The 14071-nt window shown below is 45.8% G+C and overlaps 2 protein-coding genes across 2 annotated transcripts in view; one reads left to right on the top strand and one right to left on the bottom strand.

Moving 5' to 3' along the window:
- The window catches only part of UMOD (uromodulin), a 293482-nt gene extending 289626 nt beyond the window's left edge, over positions 1–3856 (top strand). The window contains exon 11 of the mRNA XM_081839762.1: positions 3697–3856. Within this exon, the coding sequence (XP_081695888.1) occupies positions 3697–3712 (16 nt within the window). The 3' untranslated portion in view covers positions 3713–3856. The remainder of the gene's footprint in view (positions 1–3696) is intronic.
- VPS35L (VPS35 endosomal protein sorting factor like) overlaps positions 1–14071 on the bottom strand; it is an 80827-nt gene that overhangs the window by 52875 nt on the left and 13881 nt on the right. The window contains 5 exon segments of the mRNA XM_081839625.1: positions 1612–1708; positions 8468–8527; positions 10339–10423; positions 12295–12423; positions 13953–14029. Of these exon segments, the coding sequence (XP_081695751.1) occupies positions 1612–1708; positions 8468–8527; positions 10339–10423; positions 12295–12423; positions 13953–14029 (448 nt within the window).

The following is a 14071-nucleotide window of genomic DNA, read 5'->3' as shown; positions in this document are numbered from 1 at the left end:
CCACCAAAACACAAACAGTGAAAACAAACAGTGAAACCCCCCAGGCGGCTGATACATTGGGTATACATAATCAATAATAACATATTCAAATCAACCATATGTTTCAATCAATCACAGCTAAATTTGGCCACAGGTTCAGGTGACACATTATCTATTATCTAGGGAAATAAAGTCTTAGGAGCTACAGTACAACTAACATCTGATGTTTCTTCCATTGACTGCTGACCTATATCCATTCTCTTTGATGAATAAACTTACATTTTTTTGCAGTATTATGAGCCAAGGGAATTCTGAATAACCTATACCTGTCTCACTGATATTGCTACCTTGGTTCTCTCAGCCGGACTACAATGCCATAGAATCACAGAATTATACAGCTGGAAGGGCCATTTGGTCCAATCCCACTGCAGTGCAGGAATCCTGCCCACAGCCATCCCTGGGTGGTCTCGAACCACCAACCTTCTGGTTAACAGCCAGATGCACTAGCCCACTGTGCCACCAGCCCCTCTTGGGGGAGTCAGCTAGGCAGAGACTGGAAGCTGTTAACGCCATACCCCAGTCTGAGACCTTCCCTCACAATAAAGTGTCTTATGGCTCTGCGAAGTCAGCTATTGACTTGGGGATATTTTAGAGCGGATCTAGTCCCAGTAGTGCGGCCAGAGCTTATAGTGAGCTAGCATCAGAAAGGGAATTGCACCACTTGAGATGGGTGGCAGCTCTGCCACTGCCCAACCCCATTCTTCACCCCCCCCATCCTTCTCTTTCACCCCAATACACCCATCCCTCCTCATCTTTTTCTGCCTGCTACATTAGCAGTCGCAGTGATGATGGTTTCTCCACCACCCACTGAAACCATCGCTGCCGCCACCTCTTCCCTGCCTCTGTGCCCAAGAAGACCCTTCTCAGACCAATGCATTCTGGGTATGGAGGTCTGCAGAGGGCATGTGCCACTGCCATGGCTGAGAGAGGGTGACCTTGGGCCGGTCAACTCTGTGAGCTTTGTGGCTGAGGAAGGATTTGAAGCCAGGTCTCCTCAGCTTAGCCCAACTCTCTAACCACTACTTCAAATCAGCTCACGGGGCTGTACCCAATGCTATTCCTACTCGAGAGTAGACCTGCTGAAATGAATAGGCATGATTCCCCCAGCCCTGCTAATTTCATTGGATCTAGTCTGAGTAGAATTTAAGTTGGCTTAATTTTTTTTGACTTATTTTTACATCCAAATAAAGAGTAAAAATTGCACACAACGGCTTAAGAAAGTCACCGATAATAATCATATCATTCTCGTGGGATAAAGAGCTCGCTATTTCGTATGTAAGTTATATGTGACACGTAAATTTAAAACTTGCTTTCTTGTTGAAAAAATAACCACCGCATTTTTTTAAAAAAAGTATGCCTTGGCCATAGGCAAAATCTAGTCTCCATTTCAACCCTCCACTGTGAACTCTGCTGGCACTCTGGACAATAACTACAAGGGGTCTTTTGATACTCCTTTTTTCCCCCTCCATGTGGAGAAACCTAGGGCAACACTATGATTTATTTTTTGAAGAAATTCAAGCCTAAACCAGATAACGTTTTCATCATCTTAAAGTCTCCTTCGGAAAAGGATACAATCTGGGAATGAGCTCTCGAATGGAGGCAATCTTGAAGAACCAGTTTAAACAGGTTTCTTTGGCAGTATCAACCACACTTTCAGGAGTAAAATTATCTGATAAAACAAGACAAAAAGAAGATTAAAAACTAAGAACGTTTTTACGTTTCTGAATAAAATTAGCAGTGATTTAATTCGCATAGTTCGGGGGGGGGGGGATGGCACTCAAGAGTACTGATTAGAAAAATCACACACAAGAAGAGCCCTGTTGGAACCAAGGGAAGGCCTATTTTTGGTCTCTAAGGGCCAAAAGCAGGCTATGAATGCAACAACCAACAGTCCAATCAAATACGATTATTTCAGGCCATCTGGACAACTGTCTGCCACGTAGAGCTGGGCAGTAGTGGAGAACCTCTGTGGTCGATGAGCTGTATTATACCTGGTAAAAGTAAAGGTACCCCTGCCCATCAGGGCCAGTCGTGACCGACTCTAGGGTTGTGCGCTCGTCTCGCTCAAGAGGCCGGGAGCCGGCGCTGTCCGAAGACACTTCCGGGTCACGTGACCAGCGTGACGAAGCTGCATCTGGCGAGCCAGCACCAGCGCAGCACACAGAAACGCCGTTTACCTTCCCGCTAGAAAGCGGTCCCTATTTATCTACTTGCACTTAGGGGTGCTTTCGAACTGCTAGGTAGGCAGGAGCTGGGACCGAACGATGGGAGCTCACCCCGCCGCGGGGATTCGAACCGCCGACCTTTCGATTGGCAGGTCCTAGGCTCTGTGGTTTAACCCACAGCGCCACCTGCGTCCCATTATACCTGGTATACATCCCAAATTGACCCACCAGGCCTCTCCCCACAAACCACAGCCACCTGCCACACACCTGACGTCACGTGTGCAGATGTGGCTACAAAGGAACATCCAGGCGTTTGCCATTGACGGAGAGCCCCACTGGTGCTGGGAGTGTGCTTTTAAAGCGGCTTGCTTTAATCTCCAACCAAGCTCCATTTTGAAAGAAGCCATTAGAATCCAAGTCACCTCCTGCAAACAGAGCATTTTCCTCTTGCAAACAGACTTCGAAAGGGCTCCCTGTGATCAGCTTCCAGCACCAATCTGCTGATTCAAAATTCCCTTCAGCTGAACTAGGGGTTCAACTTCTTTTTTAACTAACTGAGAACAACATTTATTTACGTGCACCAAACAGAAACACCAACAACGCATCATAAACACAATATGATAATTCCTCAGACGTTTGAATCGTTCATTATTATTTTTCAAAACTATTGCATACTGGGCCGGAAATACTCCTCTGCTGTCCTGTATGAAAAATAATTCTGCAAAAAAAGATAGCGACTGGTCTAAAGTCACCCAGTGAGCTTTGTGGATGAATGAGCCTAGGTCTCCCATGCTCCCATGCTCCCATGCTTAAAAACAAGAGGTGTGTGTATGGGTGGGTGTGGGTGGGTGGGTGGGTGGGTGTTTAGGATCTAGTCCATTGTACAACAGGTGACATTTGTATTTGCTGCTCTACCCACTACTGCCTCTGACCCTGCCAATCCCTGGCATGTGGCCCCCAATAAGGCATGCGGCTCTTGGTCCCCAAAAGGTTCCCTAGTCCTGAGGTACATAGTGATATACAAAGAACAAGTACGGTATGTCATGTCCCTAGTTACCTACCTGGGAATAAAGGCCCCTGAATAAGATGGGATTTAACTCTGAGCAAGCATGCATGGGATTACATTATAACTGGGGCAACTACCATTCCTGCCTTTGCCGCATTCACAGTGTTTATTCACATTTTCTCCACAGAGATTGTTTAAAAATGCAGGCGGGGGGAAAGTGGGCCTTGGAAGCTAACAGGCATTACGGGCCTGAAGCATGTTAGGTCATCAGCGTACAAAAATTTGCAGAGACTTAACTGCTCCAAGCCTTACTTTGCTGCCCACAAATCCAAGATAAAACCAATATGACACTGCAGAAGGAACAGTTACGTAACAGTCAATATTTAGAATTTGCTGTCTGCTTAAATTTTTGCCTTGCTGAACTTGGGGAATTAGGACTTTATATGCCAGACAGAGCTCTCTCGCAGTATAGTAAGAATTTCATAGAATCATAGAATCATAGAGTTGGAAGAGACCACAAGGGCCATCGAGTCCAACCCCCTGCCAAGCAGGAAACACCATCAGAGCACTCCTGACATATGGTTGTCAAGCCTCTGCTTAAAGACCTCCAAAGAAGGAGACTCCACCACACTCCTTGGCAGCAAATTCCACTGTCAAACAGCTCTTACTGTCAGGAAGTTCTTCCTAATGTTTAGGTGGAATCTTCTTTCTTGTAGTTTGGATCCATTGCTCCGTGTCCGCTTCTCTGGAGCAGCAGAAAAGAAGTCTGGGGTTCTCAGCACCGGAAATTAGTGGTATCCTACAAATATATTTACCCATTTTTATACAATCCTAAAAATTCTCGGAGTGGGAAGAAAATAAAATAATAAAGCAGCCGATCAGAACCAAGTGGAAACAGAGTAAAACTAGAGCACCGGTTACTGTGCAGATCAGTCCTAATCCTTGATCTGCCACGTTGCAGGGGGATAAAATACTGTGACGTTTTCTATCGGCTACTGTGAAGGTTCCCATCGTATCCATGAAATGCATGGGCAAAAGCTACTGCCAGTGATATCCCTGCCAACAGCAGCCAACATAAATCTCTGTAACGGGGTTTTTTGGGGAGGGGGTGGCTGGGATAGGAGGGGATACTTGGGCACAATCTAGGCCTCTCTGTTGTACCATGAAAACCAGTCGTTCTGCTTGTTAACAATGTCACTTCAACAACATAGGCGGAGCCCAGAGAGAAAAGAAATCCTGTGGGACAAAAACAGTGTATAATATGAGAAAGAAATAGAGAGGTTTTGTCTTTCTTACATCAGGCCTTGAACATAGCAGGGATAGATATATAAAATTAAACATACAGCGGGAAACAGCCCATCACAGCACCTGCTACCTCAGCAGGCATCATGCTGTTGTACCTGGTTGCTAAGCAACACCTCCAGCCATTTCTCCCTTCTCAGTTAACTTACTTGAACACTAGCAGAGTTAACTCTTAGCTTACACATGGAATGATCTCTGCTGCGGCACTTCTAATGCTACTGTGCTGTCACCCCCGCTTCAGCAGCAGCAAAGTGGACAGAGCAGGAGCTCCACTACTCTCCCCAGTCCTGCTGTTCTCATCTAGGTGTTAAGATTGAAGCCTCAGACTGGGAAGACCTAGGTTAAAATCACCGCTTCACCAGAAACTCACTGGGAGACCTTGGGACAATTCCTTATTCTTCTCTCTCTTGGCCTAGCCTGCCTTGCAATGTTGTTTTAAGGATAAACCGGCCCCTTACGCTATTTCAAAAGCAATATTTCGTTAACTGTTCAGACTGGGATCCACTATTAGGAACATCAGTTATTAGTGCAGGAAATTGCAAAGATACCATCGCTAAGAATATAGGAAGGCTCAAGCCTTTCATCTAATTCACCATCCTGCTTCTCAAAGTGCTCAGCAAGAAGTCTCTGGTAAGCCCAAAAGCAGGACAAGCCCCCTAAGTTGATGAATATCACCACATCTTGTGGAAAGAAGTTCCATAGTTTTAAGCACAGATAAAGGCTGCAGCTTCGTCAAAGGCATGGGTTTGAATTCCACCACTGAGAGTAAATTGAGCAGCAGCAATGTTGGAGTTGGATTTAGGCTCCAGGCATTTCAAACATATATTTTATCTTGGTAGTGTGCTCAAGCAGTGTAAGGTGCTGGATTCTGGCTCCAGTCTCTTTGGCAGCATGGGTTCAAATCCTACCACAGCCAGTATGCTTAGTGGGCGGACTGTGGTGAAGTGCCTGCTTAGAATGAAAGAAGTGCCATGTTCCATTCATGACCCCTCCAGCTGGGCTGGGAGAGACCCCGGCCTGCAAACCTGGAGCCACTATGGTTTCAAATTGGATGGGCGACTGCGTGTTGAGATTCCTGCATTGGAGGGGGTTGGACTGGATGACCCCCTGAGTCCCTTCCAACTCCACAATTCTATGGTTCATTGCCAAGTTGGCATAGCCAATACTGAGCAAGATGGACCAATGGCCTGACCAATGGTAAAGATCAGCGCACATTTTGCATGGGGAAAGTCCCAGATTTGATTCTTGGCGTCTCCGGTTATGATACTTTATTGAAGCTCTATACCAGCTTCCCTCTCCCAGGCAAGAAACAACAAAACACGTAGCAGAGATGGGAGCAGGGGAAGAACCACGTGAAGATCTGGATAGCCACTGCCAATCAAAAAGGACAATACTGGGAGAGAAGGGTAAACAGCTTGGCCTTGCATAAAACCAGCTCCCTATGCAACAGCAAGACACACCGCCAGTCTTTTCACATTCTGGTTGACCCATTTTGGGGCCATCAGGTGCCTGGGATGGAGGAGCTCCTTTCGAGAAGGTGCTTTTGCTGACACACCTTGCACTAACAAATGAGCAAATCGGGCCTCATCCAATGGAAGCAAAGTGGGTCAAAGTGATTTGATATGGGACGGCTGGAGATCTCTGCCTTCTGAGCACCTTTCCGCCACAGAACAAAGCAGAAGCGGCAGAAGTTCCCGTTCAACTGAACTGGAGCAGGGACTGCCGCTTATTATTCTGCTGTTGTGCTGTTCTCTCCTCAAAAACGCCAAGCCTGTGCAGAAACTCAAGGGGGTGAGGGAGAGAGAGAGAGAGAGAGAGAGAGACTGCAATTCTCTCCCATTTGGCAACAGCCCACCCCTAAGCGCTTGAGGACTTTTACGTAATGAAGCACGATGGGGACCCGGAGTCCTTAAGTTCAAGCATGCCCTAACTGCCAAGGCGGTTAAGGACAAGACAGTGAGCAGCAGCTGTTGTGAGAGACGGCGCAAGAAACAGACTTGGATTAGGAATGTAAAAACAAGATTTAAAACCGGCTTCTTGCAAAAGAGGTACAGAAAATGGCACACACGCACCAGAATCAACCTTATCTACAAAATATAACAACGTATTATATTGCACTAATTTCGAAGCCAGGCTAGCCTCATTGGCACGGCCATAAAGCACCGGTTTCATTATCAGAGACAAAGTGTGTCCTTTCGAAACCTCTGCAATGATCCCCTCTCCTTTCCCTGCTTAGGTACATCTGGGTAAGCACAGTCTTCAGCTGCAGCCTCGGTTTCCTGCAGGCAGGGGGGCTCCGGTGCTAAATCAGAAGTTTTTTCCTTTTATTGGAATGGAAAGAATGAGAACAAAATACCAATGAGCATGTTCTTGCTTTGCGCACAGCCGCTCAAGGCACAGAGGCTCCGCACAGGAAATTGCGCCTGTTTACACACACTGCGCCAGAGTCTCTCATGCCAGCGTGATTGCTGTAAGGATTTCAAGGCTCCTGTGTTTTTATTATTCTTACTGTTTGCTCGTCCTTTTTATACAGGCTTTGGGTGGAGGACGATCTAGCCTCAAAAAAAGGGAGCATACCAAATGAAACAGGAGCACGCATTGCATCATGTGCCTGTGTGTGTGTGTGTGTGTGTGTGTCTGTACACACACACACACACACACACACACACACACACACACACACACACTTACATGCATCTAAAAGAAAGAAAAGGCAGCTGCATTATAGCAAATCGTTCCACTGGTCCATCTCTTGAAGGTCTCACACGGGAGTCTTTTTCAGCTGTACCAGGAAGGGATTGAATCTGGGACAAAGTATTTGATCTACCACCTAGATATGGCCCTTCTCTCAAGACACACACGTACCACAGGAGATCAGAGACATCCACTACTTGTACAAGCATACATGTGTGCAAATGTGCTTTGCAGGGGGTTAGACTAGATGGCCCTCAGGGTCCCTTTCGACTCTACAATTCTATGAAACACGCCTCTCATGCACAGACAACCTCCTGCACGCACACACCAGTACAGAATAAAAACAAACAAAACCAGTACAAGTTACACTGAAAGTAAGCAGACCCTAGAAACCAATTCACTTCTTCCCCTCAGCTTTAAGCATGATCACCAAAGGATTACTCAGATAAAATATCGGCTGCTGCAGGAGGAGCTAACATTCACATGTCTGGGCAAAATAGCTTCAACCTGGCACCAAAAAGGTGTCACTGTCAGTGCCAGGCAAGGCACACTGGAGAAAGAATTCCACAGACGGGGCCAGTACTGAAAAGACATGTTCTGTTGTTGCCGCATTCTGCCAGTGAGGAAACGCAGTGAAGGGCCTCTGGTTATTTTGGTTGGCAAATAATAGGAAAATGCATTCTCCAAGGTAACAGGGTCCCAAACTGTGGCTTTATAAGGTTAAAACCATCACTTTCAATTGGGTTCAGAAAATTAAATGCCAGCAAGCACTATTGGGCCAGAATTCAGACCATCTGGCTCTGCTCAACATTCGGCTTTTGTCGAATTCTGCATCAGCTGCAGTTGCTAAACAGTCTTCCAGGGCAGCCCCACAAACAACACATTGCAGTAATCCATAATAGATAGACGTGTTCATATTGTGTAATTTTCAACAATACTGAATTTAAAAGTCTGAGCCCAAAGTCTGCATGTTTAGTTTATTTTTTAAAAAGTATGTATATATTGCTAACTCATACAGAAAACATCTAAGCGCTCTGCAACAAATATAAAACCACAATAAAATATAAATTTCACGGGGTTCAACTGTAACAAATATGCCTGTGATTATAACCTAAGGGTTGTAGCCAGTTATGTTTTATTCAACGCAAACCCACCTGAATTAGTGGATATGACCAATTCCAATGGGTCTACTCTACTCTGAGTAAAATTTAGCTGGGCACAACACTAAATCTGCAAGTAAGTAGCACAGCAATAGTGTTACCTGGTAAGGAGCTGCGATTATCTGTGCACATGGAGAAGATTCTTTCATACACCAGCTTTCCTGCAAGGATTTTTTAAAAAGCTATTCATTCTTATGCATTTTAAGATACAAATGTAATGAACATAAACAGTAAGATAATGGGTTGAGATTTACGGGCTAGAGAGAATACATGTAGTCTTCAACAACACTTCTATTCTAAATCCAGACTGCAAATCACGTTAAAAGCAAAATTTGGGTGGAGAATTTTGAGGGGCCGTTTGCACACAGCTCTAGTTTTCAACTTGCCAAATGCAACTGTTTCCTGTTACATTATACTGTCATCTAGTGGAGCCAAGTAGGCAACTTTAGTACTTCCTTTTGCACTGAAAACACCACTTCAAAGAAATGATTTGCCACCCATTTTCACTGAACGCAACATGGAAAGGAACATTTATTTTTCTCTGTATGTTTAGCAAAACTGACTGTAGGAAAACCTCTAAGCTGTTTACAAAACTGGAGGTTCCCCCACCCCTGTTGTAGATCCACAACGTCACCCAGAATGGAGATAAACTCAGAGAAGGCAGGACTCTCTCCCAGCCCTTCCGGGAGATGCTGGGGACTGAAGCGGAGAAATTCTGCATGCAAGGCAAGTGTTCTGTCCCTGAGCTACAAGCCCAATGTATTCCTGTAGACAAATGTGGGGGGTAATCCACTGGGAGCAGTCAAGTACAACATTCCTTGTAATGCTAGAGAAGACATGCGAGGGAATGTTTGGTTCAGCTAGTCAAAACCTCCTGTTCCTCCTGGTTGGAGCATCCTTCCTTTGCATGTGATAGAAGGTGCGTGTGATCTAACCTGCCCAGGTAACAAAAGGACGAGTCACGCAGCACACCTCTCTCTTTTTCACTCCCTTCTTTGTCTGACCAGCTTTTAGCTAGGACTGCTCTGCTAGCTCTCAGCTAGCAGAAGCACTGGAATTATTCCCCCATATGGGGGAAAACATGTACATATTTGTAACTGTCTGCCTTCAGGGATCCAACTGTGAACTGATGTAAGTAAACTTCTTTTATTGACTTTGAATAAGATTATGGCATCTTTATTATTTTAAGAGGGATTGAAGGGAACTTACCAGGAACGTACAATTCAACCTGAAGACAGATTGAATTGTATAAATAGTGAGAGGCTTACACAAGCCTGCAACCAGCTATCTGCTGTGCATGTAAAAAGGGGAAGGTAAACTCTGCTAAGTAAAGGAACTTGGCGGAGGCCCAATTGCAGTCTGAACTCCAAGTCAGCTCAGATTCAATGGTGTTAAGCACAGCTCAGCCTCAGTTGCCACGGATGGCATTCTTGTGATGGGGGAAGTGGCACATGAACAGCTCTGCTTCCATATCAGGGTATGATCGGTGTCAGGTACCCAAGGCTGCAGCCAGGCAGTACAGAAAATAGGCTCAAGACATCTGTAGATGTTGTGCTAACACTACTTTTGGCTTGGATCCACAAAAACTATGATGAGAGGTTCCAAGGCAGATCGTGTTGCTCAGGTCACGTTTGTTGAGTCCAGGAAAGAACATCTGGTACTCTCTTTTATCTAACTGAACAAAGACATTTCACAGAGGTGAGCAAGTTTCAGTCGGTCAAGACCTTTGAAAGGGAAACGTCCAGTGTTCATTGGGGAGGGGCAGGAAAACCCACCACAAAATGCATTTCAAAGAAGATGATGCCACAAACAAGACAGGTCCTTGAAGCTTCGATGCAGCAGAAGGGCCGAATTATTTCATAGGCAACCGTCCAGGAGCCACAAACCAGTGCAAGATTTTTGTTGTCTTCCAAGTTTGCACTTACAAATTTCAATCTGAAAAAGGAGAGACGTTTGAGATGTCTGCACTTACCAAATGTGTCAAGTATGTCTGTTATTAAGACGAATTTGCTTGGATAAAACTGAATCACCGTTGTGTCTGAAAGAAGTTTAGAACACTAAGGAGGGAAAAGAGAAAGAAGAAATGACTAAGTTCACGTAGTAAAGAAAATATCTACACTAGGAAATTATTTTGAAGTGCCAAAAAAGGGATTCAAAACAGCATGTGACTAAGGGAGAGGCTACAGCACAGCGATACATGGTTTTGTATGCAGAAGTTACCAGATTCAATCCCTGGAAAGGCCTATACTTTAGCTCTAAAAGAGGCACTGCCAGTCAGAGTAGACTCTACTGAGCTAGATGGGGGAAATATATGATCTAGTAGTCTAAGGCTGCTTCCAATGATCATTCTGAAAATCAAACAGCAAAAGGTTGCCCAAAACATAGTGTTTCACTAACTCTCTTAAAACACGAAAGCGGTGAGCTTAGGAGGCTTCAGGGAGCTAGCTGTACAAGTTGGCGTTACTACTAAAAAGGCCCTGTTACTGGTACTGCTTGTCTTAACTATGAACATTGGAAGCTGCCTTTATACAGCTAGAGCACTGGTCCCTCTAGGTAAGGTAAAGGTAAAGAACCCCTGGATGGTTAAGTCCAGTCAAAGACAACTATGGGGTTGTGGTGCTCATCTTGCTTTCAGGCCGAGGGAGCCGGCGTTTGTCCAAAGACAGCTTTCTGGGTAATGTGGCCAACATGACCAAACCGCTTTTGGTGCAACGGAACACTGTGACAGAAACCAGAGCACACAGAAACGCCGTTTACCTTCCCACCGCAGCAGTACATATTTATCTACCTGCACTGGCATGTTTTCAAACTGCTAGGTTGGCAGGAGCTGCAATAGAGCAACGGGAGCTCGCCTCATTGCAGGGATTCAAACTGCCGACCTTCTGATCGGCAAGCCCAAGAGGCTCAGTGTTTTAGACCACAGCGCCCCCCGCATTCCTGGTCCATCTAGATCAGTGCTGTCAACACCGACTGGGAGCAGGTTTCAGACAGGGGACACCCCTAGCCCTAGAGATGCCAGGGATTAAAACTGGGACCATCTGCATTCACAGCAGGTGCTCTGCCCCAAGCTACAATTCTTCCATAATATACTCCAGATATATAGATATACCAGATGTCATTCCTCCCTAAAGGATAAGCAATCATAATTAAAACAGGGGGACCAGGCCCCTCCAGGTTTTCACAACTGTTGGCCACCTCTGCACCCCCATGGAACTAAAAGCAAGCACACCCAAAGATCCTGCTCAGACCACCCTCCCGCTGCAACAACCAGGGATGAAGAATTAAACAAAAATTGCAACGACTGCCTTTCCAAGCATTCCTTCTCCTGCCACTTCTGCGTAGCTTAAGAGGCCCTTTCAATTCCACTCTGCCTCCTGCCCTAGAAGGTGCAATAGGCAGAGGAGGGGAGAGTAAAAGAGGCAAACAACCAGCAGACGGGAGGAAGGGAGACCGGCAGGTCAGCTGGTAGCCACCCAGAGCCTGGCATCACAAATTAGCATCTTTGTGCATCTGCTGAGGCTCATTCACCAGCAGGGCACCCAGCGCCTGCCCCTGCTGCTGCTCCTTCCTGTAGCTGCTTGTGGGGGCTTTGACAGGGTCCTAGAGCCTTCCTACTTCCTTCCCAAAGCTGGGCAAGCACTTTCTAGACTTTGGGAAGGAAGGAGGAGGGCTCAAGGACCCTGCCAGAGCCTCGCACCTCCTTCCCAAAGCCATATTACCAAGGTCCGCCCCAGGGTAACACCATCAAGAAAGAGGTGGGTCTGGCTCAGAGAGAGGGGCATCTTGATCAAGGGCTAAGGGTCAGCGCTGCTCCCAGGCGTCCTTTTGGAGCCCAACAGAATTAACAGCACCTTTAACACGCAATTTTCGCTATGCTTTAACCCCAATCATTATGATGTGCAGAACACGCTCGACATGTAACGCTAACCTGTATGACTATCTTTAGAGCTTTCACTTTTTGATCCGAGGCCCAAGCATCCTTCAAAGATTGATTGAGTTCTTCGATCCGGTTTGTATAATCTTGCTGAGTCAAGTTTAACAGCTCCTTTTGTGACCCCTGGAAAAAAGAAGGAAGCAGTGTGCAAAACAAGTGAATTTATAAACGTATGAAAAACAAGGAAAGCTTCTTTTTTCCCAAGAGCTTCTTCCTCTCCCTTTGGCTTCTGCAGAGCTGCCAAGTGGTAGATTACATAACAAAACTATCATTGAAATTCAAGGGCAGCTGGATGCGTTTGGCTCTCCTTTGAAGCAGGCCAGCAGCATCCTCTGCAGTCAAAGAGCACCACCGGGTTGCATGATTTACCCTCCGGCAGAATCTCTTGATATTTATATCGCTACAAATTGCAGGATCAATGCATCAAATGCTGTGCCTCTCAGGAAGCCGGTGTACATTGGGAAGTAGGGTGTGGGAAGACTGATGTCATTACGCTTTCTTTCTTTCTTTCTTTTTATTTTTAAAAAACTAGAAATCAAGCACTGGGCCACCGGAGGGCTCTGCTGCTGCTCTTGTTTTGAATAAATATTGTTAAAATCATGAAATGTGACCTGGAAATAAAGTGAACCAACAGAATCAAAGGGCTTCGGAGGAGGGGTCTTAAGGCAGGCATAGGCAAACTCGGCCCTCCAGATGTTTTGGGACTACAACTCCAATCATCCCTAGCTAACAGGAGCAGTGGTCAGGGATGATGGGAACTATAGTCTCAAAACATGTCCACAGAGGCGCAGGTCAATTCTGTGTCCAGGGCAGCTGTTTATCAGCTCCATCTAGTACGCAGGCTGAGACCCTACCTGCCCACGGACTGTCTCACCAGAGTACTGCATGCTCTAGTTATCTCTTGCTTGGACTACTGCAAAGTGCTCTATGTGGGGCTACCTTTGAAGGTGACCCAGAAACTACAACTAATCCAGAATGCGGCAGCTAGACTGGTGACTGGGAGTGGCTGCTGAGACCATATAACACCATTCTTGAAAGACCTACACTGGCTCCCAGTACGTTTCCGAGCACAATTCAAAGTGTTGGTGCTGACCTTTAAAGCCCTAAACAGCCTCAGTCCAGTATACCTGAAGGAGCGTCTCCACCCCCATCGTTCTGCCTGGACACTGAGGTCCAGTGCCGAGGGCCTTCTGGCGGCTCCCTCGCTGCGTGAAGCTAAGTTAAAGGGAACCAGGCAGAGGGCCTTCTCAGTAGTGGCACCCGCCCTGTGGAATGCCCTCCCACCAGATGTCAAAGAGAAAAACAACTACCACACTTTTAGAAGACATCTGAAGGCAGCCCTGTTTAGGGAAGCTTTTAATGTTTAATAGGTTACTGTATTTTAGTGTTCTGTTGGAAGCTGCAGGGTATAAATTATTATTATTATTATTATTATTATTATTATTATTATATCTCAGCAACCAATTTTTAGATTACCATCCTTTCATGTATTTTGCCCTTGTTTTTTTCCAGTCTGAAAACTGCTGCTGGCCTTATTGCTGTTTTTTTTCTCATTAGTCTATTTTGTTCCGTTTTGAGAGCTACCCTGAATATTTTATTTTAAAAGCAGGGTGGTGGGGTATAAATGTAGGGAAATGAAAGTGCTCGCTCACCTCTTCAAGATCATCCAGCTCTTCCAGCCTTGTCCGCACCTTCTCAGAAACTGCTGATCCAGGAGTTGTTGCTTTTCCTGAAGGGAATCACATACTGGAATGCTTTAAACTGCAACAGA

The sequence above is a fragment of the Podarcis erhardii genome, assembly GCF_964252035.2.
Source record: "Podarcis erhardii genome assembly, chromosome: 14".
NCBI classification, from domain to species: Eukaryota; Metazoa; Chordata; class Lepidosauria; order Squamata; family Lacertidae; genus Podarcis; species Podarcis erhardii.
The sequence above is the reverse complement of the archived record's forward strand: the minus strand, read 5'-3'. Positions and strand labels throughout refer to the sequence as shown.